This window comes from Carya illinoinensis, chromosome 3, assembly GCF_018687715.1.
Source record: "Carya illinoinensis cultivar Pawnee chromosome 3, C.illinoinensisPawnee_v1, whole genome shotgun sequence".
Lineage (NCBI taxonomy): Eukaryota > Viridiplantae > Streptophyta > Magnoliopsida > Fagales > Juglandaceae > Carya > Carya illinoinensis.
In genome coordinates, this window is record NC_056754.1 from 27811612 (window position 1) to 27832657 (window position 21046).

Here is a 21046-nt window from a genome sequence, read left to right on the forward strand (position 1 = left end):
TGAAAAATGTATTTTGTTGTAGATCATCAAAATCTACTCTACTACAAAACGGGAAACTAATGCATCCGGAATTACGTTAGGTTTGGATAGTAAGTTGAAAAGAGATGAGTTGAGATGAAAGTTGAAAATTGAATAAAATATTAATAAAATATTATTTTTATTTTAAAATTTAAAAAAATTAAATTTTAGTGTAGAAATTTAGAAAAGTTATAATAATTATATGAGATGAGATAAATTGAAATTAATTCTGAATTCAAAAAAGATCTTAGTCACGTGAATTATTTTCTATAAAGAGAAATACTACTTTGTCGCCCGAAATGTACCGCTCGTCATTTTAATTTTTTTATTTAATGATTAAAGAACTGATTTTAAATATATTGGTATATTTTTTTATTTTTTTAAAAACATTTAAAAAATGTGAAAAAAATAAAATAAAATTTAAAATATACTAGCGATAACAATAAGTTCTGCTACTCAGGCGACATAGTAGCATCGATCTTCTATAAATTACATGAAAACTACTTGTATCTAATTATCATAAACGATAGGACAATGCAAGGCGACCTTGATGTCTGTATTGTGACTATAATGTAAATTGTACTTTTATTTTATTTTAAATATTTTTTAAATCTTTTTAAATATTTAAATTTTGTTACGTACAAGAGAACTTGCGTACCAATTTATGTCTCAATATTTATAATTTTATATTTAAAATTTAAATTGATATTATTTTTAATAAAATTTAATTTCTGACTAATGATAAATACATATATATTAATGTCAAAAATTCCTTTCAATTAAATTTTTCCAATCATTTTCCAATCCATCTGGCAGTTTCTGTATTTCTCATCCCACCGATCTGGCATTGTCAGGCAATAAAGAAGTAAGAATTAGCGTATAAATGATTGCGTCTTCTATCAAATCCAAAGAAAAATAATTTTCCACATTAAAAAACAGAAAATGTTTTCTTAGAAGCATACGTTCCAAATGTAGCGTCCTCGGTCGCCACCACCCACAGGTCCCAATCATACACCTTTCGTTGACGCCAAAAACCCTCCAGAAGGCTCCTCCATTGGCTCGTGGCACTACCTCCCTCTCCAGCGCGTAGAATCGGACCCCCCCGTCCCCCAAACAATCCCTCTTATCTGGCCTGCATTTACCAAACCCAGAACACTCGCATACATGCACACACCCACCCACCCACACCAAGATCAGCAAGGGACATGTCAACGACCGCACGTCCACACGCAGCACACTGATCAGCTTCACATACAGTAATCCCATAACTAACAAAACCCTTTTTGTTTTAACTCCCAAATCCAGCGCATATTTATTAGCGGTGTATTTGTCTGTGTTACTTTGTATCTTGTATAAATACTAGGAATATATTAATTTTTGCAGTATTTTGGTGGTGAAGGAAGCCTTTCTTGCTAAGAAAATTGTGGGTTTTGGTTGTGGTCTATTAGTTGTTAAGCTTTCGTTTTCTGTATCTGATATATTTGGCAGGTAGTTCTTGTGTTTGACCTCGTTTGAAGCAAGCCCCAGTCTTTCTTAAGCTCTATGCTGTAATGGGTTTCGGATCGTTTTCTCGGATTTTTTATCATCCATCTCAACAAAAAGCTGTGTTGCTAAGGAATTGGAGTTGAATTTTGGTTATTGGGCTTAAGTCTGGATATGGGTATTGGCCATAATTCAAGCTTTAGGTTGTTTGAGAGGAGGGGATTAGGGTTTGTGTTTCGGATTGTATTTGGATTGTGGATTGGCTTTGTGCTTTCTCGGCCGGTGAAAGGTCTGAGACCATTGAGAGAGAGAGCTCGGTCTTGGGGCGATGAGGTTGGTATTGGAAATTTCATTTTCATTTATGCGTTAGCTGTGTCACTGTTTGATCATTTTCTTTTATGCTTTAATTGTGGTACCGTTTGATGTTTTTAATGGTGCCTGCGCTAGAAGTGTAGGAAAAGATTGTAAATTCGAATGTGAAAGGTGTAACTTTGATTGGTTAAATAATGGTTTGACATGTTATATCTGCTATATTGTACATTATGGAGGATTACACTGTGTTCTGCACGAACTTAGAGTCAAGTGATATTTTAAGAGCAAGATCGATAGAGCCATTTAAGGGATGGGAATATTATAGATATAAGCTAAATTTTGTTTAAATCGCAAAGGGGTGCAATCTTCTGCTGATGTTGATGTGTTCCAAAAGCTTTTCTCATTCCATTTGTTGTTTTATGATTGTTATGGTGGAGGTTTATGTTCTTTTGAGCGAGCAAATGGAGCACAAGATACAAAGAACAACATTTTATACGACATGAATAACCCTAAAACCCAAAGAAGTTGTTAGTGTGCAATAAGAACTTTCATGGGAAGTAAATGTGAAAGTTTGGACGTGAGGGAGAACCCACAGTTGGAGTCTATTGTTAGTGACCGTTGGTGCGGGAGATTGGCAAAAATACATCAAAATAGAACAATCTCCAATTTACCTGTTGTCCAATATGAAGCGCCTGCATTAGCAAAGAATAACTGGACAACTAACCTAAAAGTGTTTTAAGATATTAGCTCATTAGATGCTGTTTTGGACATATCCAAATCTTATTTCAAAGGAAGTGGCCCCCTGCTTTCTATTCCGTTGCTAAAATGCATCAAATTCTGAATGGATGTAATAGCTTTTGCTTGTGATTGGTATTGCTTTTTTGCAGTGGCTGTTTATCAGAAAAGATGAGAGCGTGTTGGGTTCATTTTCTGAATGGAACATAACAGGAACTTATAAAGGTTTGTAACTTAAGTACTTTATCGATCATCTCTTCATTATAGTCATTCTCTTTGTAAATTTTTTCAGTCACAAATTCAATTTCTTTCCCTCTGATATCATTAATGATTATGCATTCTTCATTGTATTGTTTGTATACGAGTTACCTTGGATACATTGGTCTGTGATATTTTTTAGCTGCACCATTCAAATACTTGCAAGCTCATCATCATGATGACATGATGTTCCTTGAGGATGATTTTAACAACTTGATCTAGTTTTCACAATGAATTCAAATTCCCCCTCTTAACTAGGTGTATTCTTTTGCATACTCCCAATGTACTTAGTTACTGCCCATTGCACTTGATTAAAAAAACTCAATGACATTACTTCTAAAACAAAGTTTTCGCAAAGAATTATTTTTATATAGGTAAGTTAATTTTTTTATAGGTACGTTAACAAAATTATTAATGAAAAGCTATGAGGGTGCTAACCAAGTACACTGGTGTATTCTCTTGTATACTTGGCCTATGTCTATTCAGTATTAATAAAATATCTTCTTACTTATAGAAAACATCCAAGTACATTGGAAGTATACAGCTGATGCACCCAAACAACAAAAGGAAGTTTTCGCAAAGAATGATGACTGTATGAAATTAAAAACCGATATGTTCACACTTTGAAGCATTCAATGACTGAAAACCTGGCTTTGGCATTAGCATTTTGACTTCCATCTCTCACTTCTTTGCTTGGTGCTTCTTACTTGACTGCCATTAGACTGAGAGTTTTGGAGTGAAACATACACTGATGGTGAAGAAAAGTAAGAGAGAAGTTGGTAATGGAGTGCACATTTATGTATTTTGGGATTGGCAAGTGTAGAATATGATCTCTGAAAATCTGATTATGAGTATCAATGTTTTTACTTATTTGCTGATTGCCTATTTGCTTTGACTTTAATATTTTTTATTAGCCTAGTGGTTATACTTGGAATGTGACAAATGGAACTATATGCTTAGGCTTTGAGACTGATGCTTAGAGTGAGATGAGATGCTTGGTGATTGATGAGTGCATTGTGAAGAGATTGTTTTTGGCTAAAACTGATAAATATTTGCTCATTGGGATTGGAGGACTTTTTGATAGGTAATAGACAATTTTCTTGAATAGCGCAAAGGCTTAACCCAAGTACATAGGATGTATACAAGAGAAACACCTAATTAGAAACAGAAAAATATACAAGGAAATCATTGAAACATCAGCCCGTGAGAATCTATACAGATGCCCAATGAAACAAAGTATTGGAGAAGGTTTTAAGCTCTTCCATTGTCTGCTCATGGTCTTCAAAATTTTTATTATTCCTTTTCCTCCAATACACCACACTTTAATTGGTGGTAACTCAGAGCTGTGGACAATAGTCGTTGTACTTTGACCTGTGCAATATTTGAGCATTGAGGCACATTTGTCTGGGTGTTTCCTTCTCTCTCTCCTCTGTCTGTCTGTCTGTCTCTCTCTCCCCTTTTACTTTACAACACAAATTCAGATTCCTTTTTGGCTTTTCCTATACTATTTGATTTTGAAACTTTTCATATCCTCTAGCTGTCACATGAGGCCTTCAGATTCAACCCTAAACCCCTCAACAAAGCTGTTTCTGGTAAATTCCTGCAATCAGTTTGTTCACTTTTCAAAGCCTTCTTTGCTAGAATGTCTTGCATTTTCAAACCGTAAATCGATATAAAAACTGTAGTGCCTTCCCCTTACCATAACTAACCCCAAGATCATAGCTTTTCCTATCCTGAAGTCCACCCTGACAGCACATGGATTCCCCAATCTGTCCTATCTTAGTGAGGTTTTATTCCTTTGACTTTTCAGTGGTTATGTTTAGACATTAACTTGAGCTCACAATTATCTTATATGTCAAAATGACTACTTTCTGTCTTTTCATCATGATTTAATTAAAAAATTAGGATCATTTGACATGTGAAATTTGTGCTCACTGCTTTCTTTGGACAGTGAGCAGATGCTAGAGGAGCTCAAAACTCTCCTTTTAAACACTCTCTTCCTTTGGACAGCTTCAATAGAATTTAATGGTCCTTAATTTTCGTAATTTTCTTGTTTTTTTTTTCTCCTTCTGGATAGGTGTATATCTTGTATACCTCCTATGTGCTTGGATTGTGCCTTTCAATGAAATCTTATTACTTATAGAAAAAATTGTGCTCACTGCTTAAATCATTGAGGAAATATGCTTTAATGGTCTGTTTTCTCCAATGCATAACTAACTATGCATATCAAACCCCTCCTGCCCCTGACTAACAAAAATAAAAATAAAAAGTGAAAGTAGGCCTATGCTTTATGGTGCAACCCCGTTCCAAGCGGAGGTAGTCATATATAGTATGATTGACAGCAAGCATGGAGCAAAAAGAAAACTTTGGAGGCATGGTCGCAGTTGATCGCATGCATTCTTTAGGATTTATCATTAATTATTTTACAATATTATCAACAACCTGTTGGTTTTCTCAGTATCATAGATATAAATCTTGATAGTTGTGTAACCAATGTTCATTTCTTTCCCACTTGTTTGTTATAAATTGCTATAGATTTTAATGGACCAAGTCTACATGACTTCCTTGTATCAGCTCCAAATTCTAATTAGGAGTTCTCTTGTATATGGCCCATGTGCTTCGGCTATGCCTATTGATATTACCAAAAAAGTTTATGATTAGCTTTAAGAAATAAATTCAATGAGAAAACCAAAGGAGAATGCAAATTCATTAATCTCCATATTAGTTTGGGTTGAGCCGCTTGAAGTTTTTGGTAAGATTGATAAATAGTTTTTTTCCAAATTTTGATATAAGTTGATGGAAATACAATGAGAGAGATAAATGGAGTACACAGGCTTGTACTGCAAGAAACCCTTAATATGCAGTTGAAAAGTGTAAAGAATCTAAAAGATCAAACAAAGAACATGGTCTATAGTCAACAATTGTCATCCAAGAGCAATCGCAAATGCAAAAACTTGACCATATCAATAGGAATTTTAACCACTTTAATGTTTCACCTGTTTATCTCCTGCTATGTGGTCCACATGAGACACTATGCTATTTAATCTTTACCTTGACAAAGAAATATTTGAGGACTCCTGATATCAGGAAGTATGGAGATGCTTGTGATTGATTGGCATGTAGTCTGCATGTGCAGATTCTTTCTGGTGGAGTTTCCCACTACTATACTAGAAATGAATTGCTTTACAATTACTTATCAAAATTTAAAAAAAAAAAAAAAAAATCTACCACCGGCTAAATTCCCTTGTCATTTTCTAAGTGTAAAATATAACAAAGGACCATATCATCTGTTGAGTATAGTGTGAGGCTAATCATCCATCTTTTTTGAGTATATCCAAATGGTTGGTACTTATATCTTGATCTGTTTACCAACAATCTTGACATCTGATTTGCAGGGACTTGGAAGTTTCTAGATTCCACAAACAGCTCTTCCAGGTTTCCAGATTTCAGGAAATCAACTGGCAGTTCAATCATTGAATTAGTGAGTACACCAACAAAAATAACTGGTGTACATTATGTTCAGGTAAGTGAGTTAGAAAGGTAAACTAGTCACATCCAAGAATTTCATTCTTGAGTAGGATGCTTTTTCTTACAAAATACATTGGCAATAAATGTTATGAACATTTTAGGTGTTTTGTGCTTGCATGATCAGTTTTGATGCTTTTAATCTGCTCTTTACTTATCAAAAAAAAAGAAAAAAAAAAAAAGAAAGAAGAAGGAGAAGAAGAAGAAGAAGAGAGAGAAAAAGATCAGTTTTGATGCTGAAGCCATTAGTAGGACAATGATTTCTGTTAGTCATTTCCGCTAGGTGTTATGATGCTCAACAACCAAAAACCTCAAAGTTGTTTTCTCCTCATCATGATGATAGAACAAATATTTTTAGCACTCTTTCACTGCCATAATTCTTGGGTTTAATTATAAATGCATTGCTGTTTACTTTTTGTATTGTGATAGTTGTTTACTTCTATTCCTTTTCATGGTGCTGGTCCAGGGGGTAATTATTTTCCATGATGTCTTTGACAATGAACACAATGTTGGTGGTGCTCAAATCAGGGTGGAAGGTGTATATATATGGCCTTTTAGGCAACTTCGAATGGTAGCTAACAGGTAATCTCATTAGTTTTACAATGTTGTCCATACTTCTTTGTTTCATGTGTACACTTTTTCTTATTCTATATTATACATTTATTCTTCTTCTTTTAATATTTAAATATTTAAATATTTTCCTGTTGGTTCTAAATATGTACTAAAATACTATTCTTTTATATTCTGCCACCAACTTAGTTTTCAAACAAGTTTACGTGACTGCAATTGCTTACATTTACCGTTGGTTTGAAAAATGCATATGGCTATGTCTAACAATCAGTTTGAGGTGTGGGTTGATGAGCATAATCTGATAATATAGTTAAATGGAAAAGCACAACCAATTTGTAAAAATCTGAGAATGAAAAATTGATTTTCTCCATATAAATGCACAATTTAAAGTCTGAAGACTTTGCTAATAATACAATTTTTTTTTTTTTGATAAGTAAAAAGATATTTATTAAAACATAAATAGGGCAAGACCCGAGTACACAGGGGGTATACAAAGAGCCTAGCTACAAACTAAGTGCTGCGAAGGGCAGCGTGAAGTTCAGTAAAGGTAGTGCCATTAAGTACAATAGAGGACGCCCATAAAACTAGAGTGTGATAAAAGAAATCCCTAAGCCCTTCCGGTGGATGCTCCTTATCCTCAAAGCAGCAGCTATTCCTTTCGTTTCAGATGCACCACATTAGACAAAGTGGCACCATTTTCCAAATGTCTGCAATCTGCCCCTTTCCCCGAACAAATAGGAATGCTCTATAAATGTTGGATTACATACAAAGGTTACTTGCAATCCCGGAGACACATCTCTGATGTGGCAGGCTTGCTAGCCACGTCAGCCATAAAATTGAAATTGGAGAGTTATATTTAAAACAGGTCCTTTTAAAAACTTTAATTTTTATATTACTCCCCTTTACCACAAATTTTCAAATTACATTTCTGATCCATCGCCATCCTCCTCCACTACCATCATCACCACTAGTCTTACCTACGCATCTTAGACTTGCTCCAAAACACATGGCTTATTGTTCAAGCCAAACCAATTTAAAACAAACTCAACTCATATTTTACCGAAACCCTTGTAAAAAATCTGACCCAACTATCCTCAATGCTGAGAAAACTCAAGAAAAGAAAAAAAATCTGATCTTGAAGAGGCTTTTGAGTCTACAAAGACCACGAAGAAGTGCTCTAGGCAGCCCAACGACTAAAAAGATCAAGTAGCAAGAAATTTTACTCATCTCAAACTACATCAAGTCCAAACTTTTTATCTTCCATTTGATAGCCAAGAAAATAATTGAAATTCAATAAAGTTCTTGGACTCTGCCTACTTCTCATCAATAAAGTTCCTATTTACTGATAAAAAAAGGATGTTCCAAATCTTTTTCCTTTCCTAAGGACCCAACTGAACATAAAAGGCCACTACACTTGAAAACAAACATGTTTTTAACTGATTCTTTAAAGGGATAAGATACGAAATGCAAATGAACCTAAAATGAAACCAAATGCAGAACGGTGTCACTTATTTATTTATTTATTTTGCTGTCTCAGTAACCAAATGAAGGGATAAGATACAAAATGCAAACTTCTTGTGTTTCATTTTCCATCTTGCTCCATAACGAAACAGCCCAACTTCATCTAGCGAGAGAGAGAGAGAGAGAGAGAGAGAGAGAGAGAGAGAGAGAGAGAGAGAGAGAGAGAGAGAGAGAGACCTATGGTGGAGATGGCTGTGTTGATTGACTGGATGGTGATGATGTGGTGTTCAACGGGAGAGATCCGTGGTGGGGTGGAGAAGGTGCACCGAATTTGGGGGAGAATGGACCATAGACAAGGGGAAATAAATTTTTATTTTTTATTTTTGTATTTCAATTTCAGTTTTTTTGAATTTTTTTGTTGACGTGGCCAAAACTTGATGCACCTGCCACCTTAGCGGTGTTCCCATCGCAGGTCTTGTAAGTAAAATTATTTCATGCAAAATTATGTGTGCCTAGAAAGTGATAAGAAAGGGAATGGAAGTCAGAACGAATAGAAAATTGATGTTATTCAGATTCAGAATATATATAGAGACTTACCCATTATATCAGTCGTTTGAATTTTTATTGTAATTGTTTGGAGAAAATCCTTCTAAATAGAGGAATGATAGTTAAGAAGAAGAAAGAGTGGTAAGCGGAGTGGAAAAACATACAAAGATTCTTGCCAGTAAGGAGTTGGAAAGGATCACCCTTTTGGAGGTGAGTTGGGGACAAAAGTCAAGGGTGCTGTGGTTAAGAGAGGGTGAAAAGTGTAGACAGTTCTTTCACCGTGTGGCAAATTCTAAATGGAAGAATAATTCTGTTGATTCTGTATTGTAAATGGTGTAGTTTCTTTTGACCAATCTCAGATTAGTGATCTCATCGTGCATTTTTACAAGAGTTTATACACTGAAAGGTATAAGTGGAATAGGTTAGATGAACTTTCATCTGATTCTCTTGATGAGAATGGCAAGAATTGGATGGAGAAAAGATTTGAGGGTTGTGAGGTTTTTGAAGAAGTAAAATACTTAAATGCTGATAAAGCCTCCGACCATGACGGTCTCTCTATGGCATTATTTCAGACGTGTTGGGAGGTGGTGAAAGAAGATGTTATGAATGTGTTTCATAATTTCTATGGTAGGGTAAATTTATTAGAAGCCTATTAATGTTAAGAAATTTCGGCCTATTAGTCTTGTTAGTGGGGTTTTAAAATTCCTCACCAAAGTTTTGGCAAATAGGTTGAAGATGGTTGGAGAAGTTATGTTCCCAAGTCTCAGAACACTTTTGTCAGGGGGAGGTAAATATTGGATTCAGTACTCCAGTGGATGGATGCCTTGACTCCAGAATTCGATTGGGAGTTCCAGAAATATTACGAAAGTTGGATATAGAAAAAGCATTTGATCATGTCAAATGGGATTTCTTTTCGTATTTGATGAGGCGTGGTTTAGGTAAGAGAAGCTGTCCAAACAAAGAAAGCAACCTTGAGAAGCTCCTTACTCCTTCAGATACCCTTCCTAGGGAAAGGGTTGAAATTCTGACCCATCATAGCCTTGAACAAAAACCGAACAGAGAATTTTCCATTCCCGGACTGAATCCAAATCATCTCATCTGCAGCAACATTACCAAAACTCATAGAATACAGCTGACCGAAAAATTCAGAAATTGCATCCATTGTCCAATCTTGTTTTGCTAATTCTAGTCATCAGAATCTTTTTTCTTGGGTGTATATCTTGCATGCTCCCAGTATACCTGGATTATATCCTTTTTAATTAGCAATAAAGCTTAACTTATAAAAATTAAGCAGTTTGTAGGATTAACTTTATTTAAAATATTTAGCTCCTTTGTTAACAGTATCAATTTGCATGTTATTCTACTGCCATAAATTATTGTTCCCTTGGTGGATTGTGTTTAGTTTCTATTTTCATTGTTATTCATAAATTTGAATTGTTTCTTACTTTCATATGCTACCAGTGGAAAAGAGGGAGAGCTGAGTCAGGAAGATGATTATCTTTTATCCAATCCATATCATTTGGTAAGGCTTCTCACGAAACTCCTGTATGGTTTTGAAATGAATAATGATTTTAGATTTGAAGTTGACTTTTTTTGTTGTATATATTAGCACTTGGTGGTGGTGAATCATATCCCACTGTAACTGGCATGTCTTAAAATTATTATTAGAGGGTGGTAGTAGAGTCAGTTAATCACAAGGTTTTAAATTCATCTAATTTCATTTTTTAGAAGAGTTTGATTGGACAGTATCATCTTCTAAATAATCTGAAAATCAGAAGATTTCTGCATCTCAGATTATTTGGAAGATTAAACTCATGCTAGCAGGGGGACTTGTCAAATTTATCAAGTATTAGGAAGTGGACAAATGCTGATACAGAGTGGATACACCAGTTTAGGCTACCTTCTGTGAAATATAAGGATGGGAACTGTGTGGTTCTCAGGTGGCTTAAACCATCATTTGGAAGATATAAGCTGAATGTCAATGATAGCTTGGAAATCCAGGTAATAGTGGGGGTGGGACAATTATTTGAAGCTGGGATGGTAGTTTGTGGCAGGTTTTACAGTCTTATGGCTATGGTGTTAATGATGCAGCTGAGTTTTGGGCACTGTTAGAAGGATTGAATACTTGTAGAAGTCTGAATGTTGTTCAATTGGATGTTGAAACCAACTCAAAAGTGATTATGGCCTGGCTAACTGGTACTTGTAGTGTGTATTGGGATCTCTTTCCCTCCTTGCAGCTGATAGCAAGTTTGTTTGGATTGTTTGGTATCACGACTGAGCATGTTTATAGGGAAGTCAATGCTGTTGCAGATTTCTTTTCTAAAGATGGTGCAAGGAGAATTTCTAAGGCATATTACGATAAGAGAAGTTTACCAGTGATAGTTAAAGGGCTTCTGACCTTGGACAGAGTGTGTTGTGCATATGTGAGGTGTATATAATTCTTTTGTACAGTTTTTGTTTGCCTTGTTCGTTGGATTGATGTATACAGGTGTTGCTCTACCCAAAGTTTGTGAACTTAGAAATGTACTTGTTTTGGTAAAAAAAAAAAAAAAGGCGGCATAAGCTTTGTCAGCTTGATCAGTTTTTACGTTTTAAGTTTAATCTTAAATACAGTGTGAAGATAAGGTCATGCTCCACAAGTTCAATCCTGGATGTGTGATTGTATACTGCCTACAGAAAGCTTTTTATGTTATATAATATTTCACATGAAATATTTATAAACATTTTTATCTGGTCTATTAAGTTATTTTTCCTGCCTTTTTCATTGGTATGGGTTTGGACTCAGGACTAGAAAATACAGATTTCAGAAAATAGCTGCCATTCCTTATCTCTATGCAATATGGATATCAGCACAACGGTATCAGATATGTCAATAAGTAATATAATTATTTCTTTTTGGGGGGTAAAAGTTGATTGTGTTTTGAAAAAAGACTAAATGTAAAATACCAAATTTAGTATCTTAGAGTAGGAACTTTGAAATATTCAATTAAGGAATAGGTAATATGAATCGTGAAGATATGCGATTTTGTTATTTATGACTTCAGGGTTGGGCTTCACGTAGAGAAATTTAGTGGGCCAAGGTTTTTTATGCTATATCTTTACATGGTCTTGTTGCATGTTCTCAAAGAAATTAGCAGCCTTTTCATTGATAAATAGATGCATTATGTGATGGTGACATTGCTCAGAAAACTAGTGTTTATCATCTTTTGGAATATGTTTGTTGATGAGTTAGAATACTTCTTCAACTTCTTTGTGCAGCTTGGAGTTTTCTCATCACAGGTGTTCCAAGAGTCTCCACGAGACAAGATATGGAGAAGAAAACATTGTACTCATCTTCTTTCACTTTGAACTTATGCCCATGTTGTTCCTATGCTGTACCTTAGGTCCATGTTGCTTTTGTATTGTAGTAATTTCCTTTTCACTTACTGCAGCTCCAATTTATGAAGTGGATAAGCATTGTAATATCGAAATTGCGGCCCAAGTCTCACGTGTTTCATCTACCCAAAATGGTACTTGAAGTCACTTGACATATGAATTGTTTTTCTTTTGTACTTCCTCTTCTTTTGTGACCTGATTTATGCCTAGAAATTTTTGGAGAACATTCTTTAGGAAAGAAAAAAACCTCCGATTGGATTTACTAATTTATACCATACATTCTTGCAGAAGGTGAACGCGATCATTATCATGTAGAAGGATTAATGGAAAGTCCTGCAGTGGATGACGATGGGGATTGCTTCTCACCCTTACTAATAAATGCTAGTTCTGTCAACATTGAGGTCTACTATAACAAGGCAGTGAATTATACTTTGATGGTCACCTTTGTATCCTTTATTTTCACAACCCTCCCAGCTTCATCATAATATTATTAGCTTGTTATGGGTGTACTCCTTAATAGTTTTAATCAGGTCTCTTTCCTTCAAGTTCTTCTATTAATTCGGCAAATGGAGCATGGAAACACTCAATCTGTAAGTAATCTTTTAAAACATAGCTTTTTAACGTATATGATGTTTGTCAATGTTCCTTCAGCTTTGCAAATTCACAAAAGTAATCATGGTTCTGATCTGTCTCTGTTAGGGTGCTGCCAAAGTTTCAATTTTAATGATTGGCCAACAAGCTATCATGGATGCCTATCTTTGCCTTCTACATCTGACAGCTGGAATACTAGTTGGTAAGCATGATAATAACTAGTTCCAGCTTAGAACATTAGTTGTGAGCCATTCTGTGGTAAATTTGGCTAGCCAAATTCACTTTTTCCAGTTTAGGTAGTCATCTTCCATAAGGTTCGAAGATCAAACCTCCAAATCTTTTTATTTTTATTTTTAACATCATTAAATTATTCTTTTTTTATTCTTTCTTTATTATTTATTTCCTCACTTCTCTATTTTTGGGTAAATGAAGATCACAGATTTTCCAAAACAACATTAAAAATAAAATTTGCATAAATTGGGTGTTAATTATTCAAAATAAAATTAAAAATAAAGGTAAACAAATTAGATAGAGTAGAACCCAAATTAAAAGACGAATAAAAAACCTGAAACAACCCATAAAATAAAGCTTATTCACTATTCGGAGGATAAAGGAAATTACCCAAAAGGAAACAAATCTTTGTTTTCCAAATATAGAAAATAAACCTCTGTTTCTTCATCCAGAATTCAAAGGGAACGCCAAGGCATAACCAAAGTGCATAAATTTGAGTCAATAAAAAGACTACATTTACTCTTAAGGGGAAAAATAAAAGAAAGAAAGAAAGAGGGTAGAGGAACTCAGATTTAGGCATGGCAGGCATTAGAGCCTGAGCACATGCATTTGTCTTCGTTGAGCAGAGATTTTTGTTCTTCTTAAATCCCAGATTGTAAAAACGTAAGGGTAGTTTAACCAAAGCAGCCAGAACACTGAAATAGAATGAGAGAAAAAAGGGGGGGAAGGCGGGGCGGTTAGAGAGAGAGAGCCAAAATATATTTTGTTCTGGAATAAAAAAAGTTAGTAACAAAGAATGGCTAGCTTTATCCCAGTGGCTATATTTGGCAATGCACAAGTAGCATGGGCTAAAACTACTGCAGCAATCTTGAGTTTGGTATATGATGTATTCTGAGGAAACAAAATGGGGCTGAATGTTGACTTTTACAGCTCACTACTATGCTCTTAATTTTAATTTCTTGTTCTACAATTTCACTTTTGACAAACTGCAGATGCAAATGATAACAATTTCTTTTCGGAGTATACAATTGTGGTTGGCAAACTAACATATCTCATTTTATTAATTGACCCAATTTCAGTGACAAATTCCTAAGGGATTCCATTTATCTGGATAATATAAAGGCCTTTTTGCAATTTTTTTTTTTTTTTTATCAGTTTTGTTTTACACAAGTTGAGCTGAAGACTTTGAAAACAAAAAATATCTCAACGATGACCCTAACGGACACCATGACCACTCAGGTGCTCCTTTAGTATTTATTTGTTTGTTTTATTTATTTTTATGTGCCCAATACTTATAAAAAGTTATTTTGGGTCCAATGTCCGGCCTACACAGTGGAGTAGATCCTCCTACAGTAACAGTCCCATTCCAGTAGCCTTCAATCCTAGTTATTTGGTACAATACCTACAGACTTTGCCAACTGAGCTAGCTGGCACCTTTAGACCCGTTGGTACTCTAATTCAAACGTAGCAGATTTGTGTCTGTAATTCTGATAGCATCCAACACTATCCAATGCTAAACTAGAATGATATTCTTTACAAAGGAGCAAATTTTTTTCTAAAAGCTTGAAAGATGTAGCATTGACGTGTCTCATACGCTTAAATATTGGATGTGTTTCACAAATGCTGGTCATGGCACACTAGCATTTGTACACCAATGCATATGGTATTTTTTAGCACACTGCTCAACAATATGCTGGTTGCATAAGAAAAGAACTATTAGCATCCAGTCGATGAATTTTCTTTCATCTCTATGAAAAATTGTGAAAAAAGACTTTGTACAAAAATGCTTTAATTTTTACCGTATTGATGGACATAATTCAATTAACTCTCTGAATCAGCTGCATGGAAGTCATTCAATCTGACCGGTCTGATCTGACTGGAGATCAAATTGAATTTGAAGGAAAATAAATTTTCCATATCTGGGTGCGGGCAATTCAATTTGTCTGACATTTACCATGATGCTAAAATCTTAGTTAAAAATCTGGGTCAAATATCTGCATTTCCATGTAGAAAGCACAAACCTGTGCTTGTGTCGTTATAACTTGCATATGGGAGTGTGTAATTTGTTTGGCTTACGTTCCACATACCTAAATTGTGATGCTGCTTCTATAGATGTTTATTCCTGCATCCTTTGTGATGACTTCATGTGTTTCAAGGTGGTTCATCACTTGATTTTATCATCATTGACCTGATGTATTTGCTTTTCTTGTGTACAGAATCGTTATTTAATGCTTTTGCAACTGCCGCCTTTTTCAAGTTTGTTGTCTTCTCAATTTTTGAGATGAGATATCTTCTTGCTATATGGAAAGCAAGTAGGCCTATGAATAATGGAGAAGGTTGGGAGACTATGAGGCGTGAGCTTTCAGTTCTATATAGTCGTTTTTGTAAGTATTGTGTGATGCAAACTTAGTTTCTCTCTTTTCAGTTCCACTCATTCTTTTGTTAATAAAATTTCCCTTTTTTAAGATCTATTGGAGGTGTTTACACACCCAGACATGCAGAAACACCCTATGTATACTCATGAGTATCTCACTTCTTTTTATGTATATGTTAGTTTTTGAGCATATATTTATTTATACTTATGTCTGAGGATATATTGCAAAATAGTGTAATGAAACTTAAACATCCTCTACTCGTGTGACTTAAGCCTCGAGTTTCAACCTAGATTATGTTGTAGCATTTTTCATAATAAATGCACTAATCTGAAATTTATGGCCGTAGGATATCAAATGACAGCTGGTGTATATTATTTCATGTACCCTGTCTTAATCAAAGTTTGAGCAAATAGTGTAATGAAACTTAAACATCCTCTACTCGTGTGACTTAAGCCTCGAGTTTCAACCTAGATTATGTTGTAGCATTTTTCATAATAAATGCACTAATCTGAAATTTTATGGCCGTAGGATATCAAATGACAGCTGGTGTATATTATTTCATGTACCCTGTCTTAATCAAAGTTTGAGCTGCCACCTCTCTTGCTTGTTTATACCTGAACCACCCTTGTTCCCCATCTCCGTCTCTATTTGGTATGGACCTTCAAATTTCAGAAACAGATCTCTTTCCATGGACCAGTTTGCTTGTTGATAACAGTGGAAGAAGTTTCTCTAATCTCTGAATTCACTGGTAGGCCAGCTTATTGCCAGACATTGAACAATGCTTGAAATAGGTGACAGACTGAGTCGAGTAGTTAACTGTCTCAGTGGCCCATGATGATTTACCACCATCATAAATTGGTATTTTGAAAACCTGTTCCTAACACATCAGAAGCATTTTTTTTTTTTTTTTTGCAGGCAAACAAGTTCATCAATTTTTTTTTTTTTTTTTTAAATCTTAGGTTCCCTAGTACCCTAGCAAAATGAAGTGGGTGGCATCAGCTATGACTGAAATTACAATAGGATAATGTTAGTATCAGTACTTGTGGGCTAAATAAACCTTTAGGACTTCATTTTACATAGCCTGTCGAGTTCCCCATGCTGCTTATGTAATGCTAGGATATAATTTATTTCTATTTTAGTATTTGCTTTCATTGCTGGAGCAGTAAATCACAGAAGTCTTCATATCATAATAATTTCCAGTGTGCTCCATTGTTTGGTGCTTGATGGCTTATTTCCATTTGGAACCATGTAATTTCACTATTTTATTTGGTTTATACAATTATTTGTATCCAATTGGGAGCCTATTTTGATCTACTGTCGTATTTATCTGCAGATGGGATCCTTTTGGGAGGCATTCTGGTCATGTATGAGTTTCATAATTTTCTGAGATCTATTCTTCTCCTTTTGTATTCGTTTTGGGTACCTCAAATAATCACCAATGTTGTTCGTGATTCAAGAAAACCTTTGCATCCTCATTACATTTTAGGCATGACTGTTACTCGGCTAGCAATCCCCCTATATATATTTGGCTGCCCTAACAACTTCATGCGCATCGAGCCTGACAAGAGTTGGTGCATTTGTTTGGTTTTATTTATTGGACTTCAAGCATCCATTCTTCTTCTTCAGCACTACTTTGGGTCTCGTTGGTTCATTCCTCGTCAGGTTGGATGGCACTCTCTTCCTGTTTTTCTTCTCTTAAAATCTTTCATTGTTTTCTTTGCTCTTTTGGTAATTGATGGCACAGAGATACAGCACACCCATATCCTCTAAACCACACACCGTCCATTTATTTTATCACAAAGATACAATTCCCAAGGTAGAAGAATCTTGTAGAACTTTTGCTAAGCAACGAGTTGTGTTTATATTACCTCTAGTCCTGAGTACTAACTATAAGCTGTTACTTGATCTCCATCCGAATCTTGTTATTGGGATATGTGCATTGGTAATTCTCACTCTTTCATATGAAGCATTAAAAACTGTATGGACTTCCCATGTTCTTGGGCTTTCCTCTCCTGGTTCTTAGTTCAACTCAACAAGAACGATGAATTGGTTGGCACTCAGTTTAATGGACTTCAGCACATCTGGAGAAGGATCTCAGTTTTTGAAACTTCTGATATTTATGTAACGATTTTGTTTTGGCCGTGTGCAAATTGCAACTAGATTTCTTAGCAGATGTATCTTTAAACTTGCCATGTTATTTAGAACAACACTTGGCATGCCTGCATATTTGGAAATCTCACTTTTGGCATATGATGGTTTTGTAGATTCTGCCTGAGAAATATAGCTACTATAGAAGGTTTGATCAGGACACAAGTCGTTCTACAGACTGTGTGATTTGCATGACTGCCATCGATCTTACACAGCGATCTAATGATTGCATGGTATTCTGATGGGTTTCTTGGTTGTAATTAGTTGATACAGTTAGGTGATTTTTCTTTATATTGACTCAAATCAATATTGATATCTTCTATAGGTGACACCATGTGATCATTTTTTCCATTCCGGTTGTCTACAAAGGTGGATGGATATAAAGATGGAATGCCCAACTTGCCGGCGTGCACTACCACCAGCATAGGAGCATCTTTCCACTTCGTGTCTATATCATATATGACCAACTGACATTGCCCAACTCTCTAATTCTGGTAATTACATGATTTCATGCAAAAAATTGGAATGTTTGAATTTCTAAGGATTTTATCTTTCATATTCTAATTTTATTTCTCACATGCTTTTGGTAACGGTGTTTTTTTTTTTTTTGGATAGTATTAATTAGTTTTGTGCACTCAAAAGCCTTTTTTACACCATAGACACATCTTAATTATTTTAAACTTGCTTCCTGTTAAATTCTTCTGCTTTGTCCACTAATTCCCATTTCTTGGAAGTTATATACACGTTCTTTTCCCTGTATTTTCTTGATATAGGCCCATCATTCCAGAATTATTTTGTTGATATGAATTTGTTAATTGTGTTTGTTCAATCTATTGGTTGTAGTCACATGTTTCTCCTTTTCAGGTTGGGAATACAATTGCTTTTTCACCTTGAGATTGCCTTCAGAAGAAGGGTTAGATACAACACAATCAATCCCAAACTGTCACTGATGCTGTAACAGTCTGTAGCTTACGATTCTTGTATTGTTTTTTTGGTACTTAGAATAATTTTAGTAAGAAATTTTATAGCAGGTATAAAATCCTCTTAATTCCAATATGTGGCTCCCACTGTGTTTATTTTGTTTCTCCGATGAGTGGGTTGCGAGAGAGGACATCCTTTTTTTTTTTTTTTTTTTTTTTTTTTTTTTTTTTTTAATTTTTTTTTTAATTTTTATTTATTTATTTTTATTTAAATGATAGAAACCAAGCGGCATAACATATGATGATGTCAATCAAAGTAAATGTCTTTATTTTTTATTTTTATTTTTTGGAGAAAAAGAAAGTACATATTAAAAACCTCACTTTTTGGTACTGGAAAACCGTGGTTATATCAAAAGAAAAACCACCTTGAAAAGGACAAGGTGCATATACGACTATGTTGGCAAAATTCATTTACAACATAAACAAGGCAATCTCCGTCTTGTCTAGCCTAAATGCTCCTCTCACCTCCAGGAGCAGGTCATGCTTTTGTAGTATTTCTAAATCCCTGAGCCCCTATCTTAGCCAGGTAGTTCGCGGCTTGACTCACTTTCCTATAGATGTGTTGAACTTGTGCTACCATCCTCAATGCTATCTCCCTTGCCTATTCTCATGCTTCCTTGATCATCGAGATCACCTCATTTCCACGTTGCCGCCACACAGATTATCCTTGAGTGGGATTCCACTTCCACGAGTTATTTGCATTTTGGTGCACAGCTTAAGCTCATCTATAAGAGCCAAAGCCTCAGCTAAGGCATTCAAATCCTTACCATAGTACTCGTTAAAGCCAGCCACAAATTTCCCTCATGAGTTTCTAAAGATCCCTCCAGCTTTAGTTTCTCCTGGATTGTCCAAGCTGCTTTCTATGATATTCAGCTTCACAGAGCCCTCTCTTGGGGGGCACTATCTCTTGACACCTTGGTCTCTTGACTAGGTTGTGTACAATACCCAGTCTGTTTAAGATCAATGTGTCAGAAGGATTTAGGGATTTCAGGTTTGGTTCAGCCATCAGCCTCTCTACCAAGAAACACTAATTTTTATACAAACCACTTCACCTGAATCCGCTTTACCCTCAATGCGTGCATTACATCTTCTAATCCAAATAAATCAACTAATGACTGATGGAATGCTGATGGAAGGAGGTCAATGAGCAAGGTAATTTGAGATGTCAACTTGGCATTTCGAAACCACCATGCCCACTCAACAAATATTTTCCACGGAAAAACCTGGTCCAAAGAGAGTTACCATAGACAAACTTCACGCAAACTTCATGTGTAATGCCTTCTTCACCTCTTCCATGTCTCTCACTCCTAGTCCCCCTTCTGCTGTAGCCTGTGGGTTTGCAAGCCTTAGACCATGCCACCCATTTTTTCATCCTTCTACCTTCACTACGTGTTGAACCCAAGATTTTAAATTTTGTGTAATTATATATTTACACATGGATTTTGATGATAACAAATGAATTCAAAGAATAAAGAAATCTCAAGCTCAAGTTGTCTACACAATAAAGTCAAGCACATCAAGGAAACAAGCATGAGCAAGAAGGGAATAAGTTTACATTAAAATTATAGAGTAATGTTGTAAATCTCTTCAAAATTCGAAATTAGGATTAATGCTCAAAATTAATATTTTATCATAAAGCATTAAAATATATTTTCCACATGTGCATGAATATTTTTGAAAATTAAATTTGAAAATTTTGAAAGATGATTGATTGTCATCTTTTGCATGTGCATGCCTTGATTAAAGGGTTGAACTTTGAAAATATTAAAGATGATTGATTGTCATCTTTCACATGTGCATGTTTTATTTGAATATTTTCAAAAGTGATTGATGCTTTTTTAGACTTATACAAAAGGTAGATGATTTTGTTTGAAAATTTTGAAAAGTAAAGTGTGCTCATTTTGTCATATACAAAAAGTAAAAGATTAGGTTTGAATTTTTTGAAAATGAAAGTTTGCTCATTTTGTCATATGCCAAAAGTAAAAGATTAGGTTTGATTTTTTTGAAAAAGTGAATGATATTGTCTTTGACAATTGAAAAAGAAGAACCTTTTATTTGAATTTTTTGAAAAAGTAAATGATGTTGTATTTGACATGTGAATCTTTTTAAATTTGAATATGAAGTCTCATATGCCTATAAATAGATCATTTGAGAGCTTTACATTTACAACACCAAGAGCATACAACATTCATTCAAAGCTTTCATTCTTTCTTCTCTAAGCATTGAGCCTTAGTCCTTATTCATTTTGAGAGATATAGTTTGCGCTGTATTGTTCTTATTTCACTCATTGAGGAGTGTTTTCTGATAACCTACCCACTATCAGCTCTTGTATCAGAAAAATGATGTGTATAACCCTTGTGTGTGTAGAAAGTATTCTACACGGGGAATAGTTGAATCACCACGTGTAAGGTGATTGCAAGTGTAGAGGGTGTTCTACAC

General features: G+C 35.0%; 1 protein-coding gene across 2 annotated transcripts; it reads left to right on the top strand.

Moving 5' to 3' along the window:
* The first annotated feature begins 959 nt into the window (after positions 1 to 959).
* Positions 960 to 18681, top strand: LOC122304013 (transmembrane E3 ubiquitin-protein ligase FLY1-like). Of its 2 annotated transcripts, XM_043116029.1 has the most exons (16): positions 960 to 1274; positions 1507 to 1833; positions 2700 to 2772; positions 6201 to 6328; positions 6797 to 6912; positions 10369 to 10429; positions 12166 to 12232; positions 12339 to 12416; positions 12571 to 12728; positions 12813 to 12872; positions 12982 to 13075; positions 15321 to 15488; positions 16813 to 17141; positions 17744 to 17860; positions 17953 to 18121; positions 18492 to 18681. In XM_043116029.1, the coding sequence occupies exons 2-15, from the start codon at positions 1675 to 1677 to the stop codon at positions 18052 to 18054; spliced, it is 1710 nt and encodes a 569-aa protein (XP_042971963.1). In that variant the 5' UTR covers positions 960 to 1274; positions 1507 to 1674; the 3' UTR covers positions 18055 to 18121; positions 18492 to 18681. The 2 variants fall into 2 exon arrangements, with proteins under 2 accessions (XP_042971963.1, XP_042971964.1); XM_043116030.1 differs by lacking the exon at positions 960 to 1274 and having other exon boundaries at positions 1305 to 1833.
* The last annotated feature ends 2365 nt before the right edge of the window (positions 18682 to 21046 follow it).

Coding starts and splice junctions, on each gene's coding strand:
- LOC122304013 (XM_043116029.1), top strand. CDS start 1,675: ATGGGTATTGGCCATAATTCAAGCTTTAGGTTGTTTGAGAGGAGGGGA. Junction 1,834..2,699: donor CTCGGTCTTGGGGCGATGAG/GTTGGTATTGGA, acceptor GCTTTTTTGCAG/TGGCTGTTTATCAGAAAAGA. Junction 15,489..16,812: donor AGTTCTATATAGTCGTTTTT/GTAAGTATTGTG, acceptor ATTTATCTGCAG/ATGGGATCCTTTTGGGAGGC.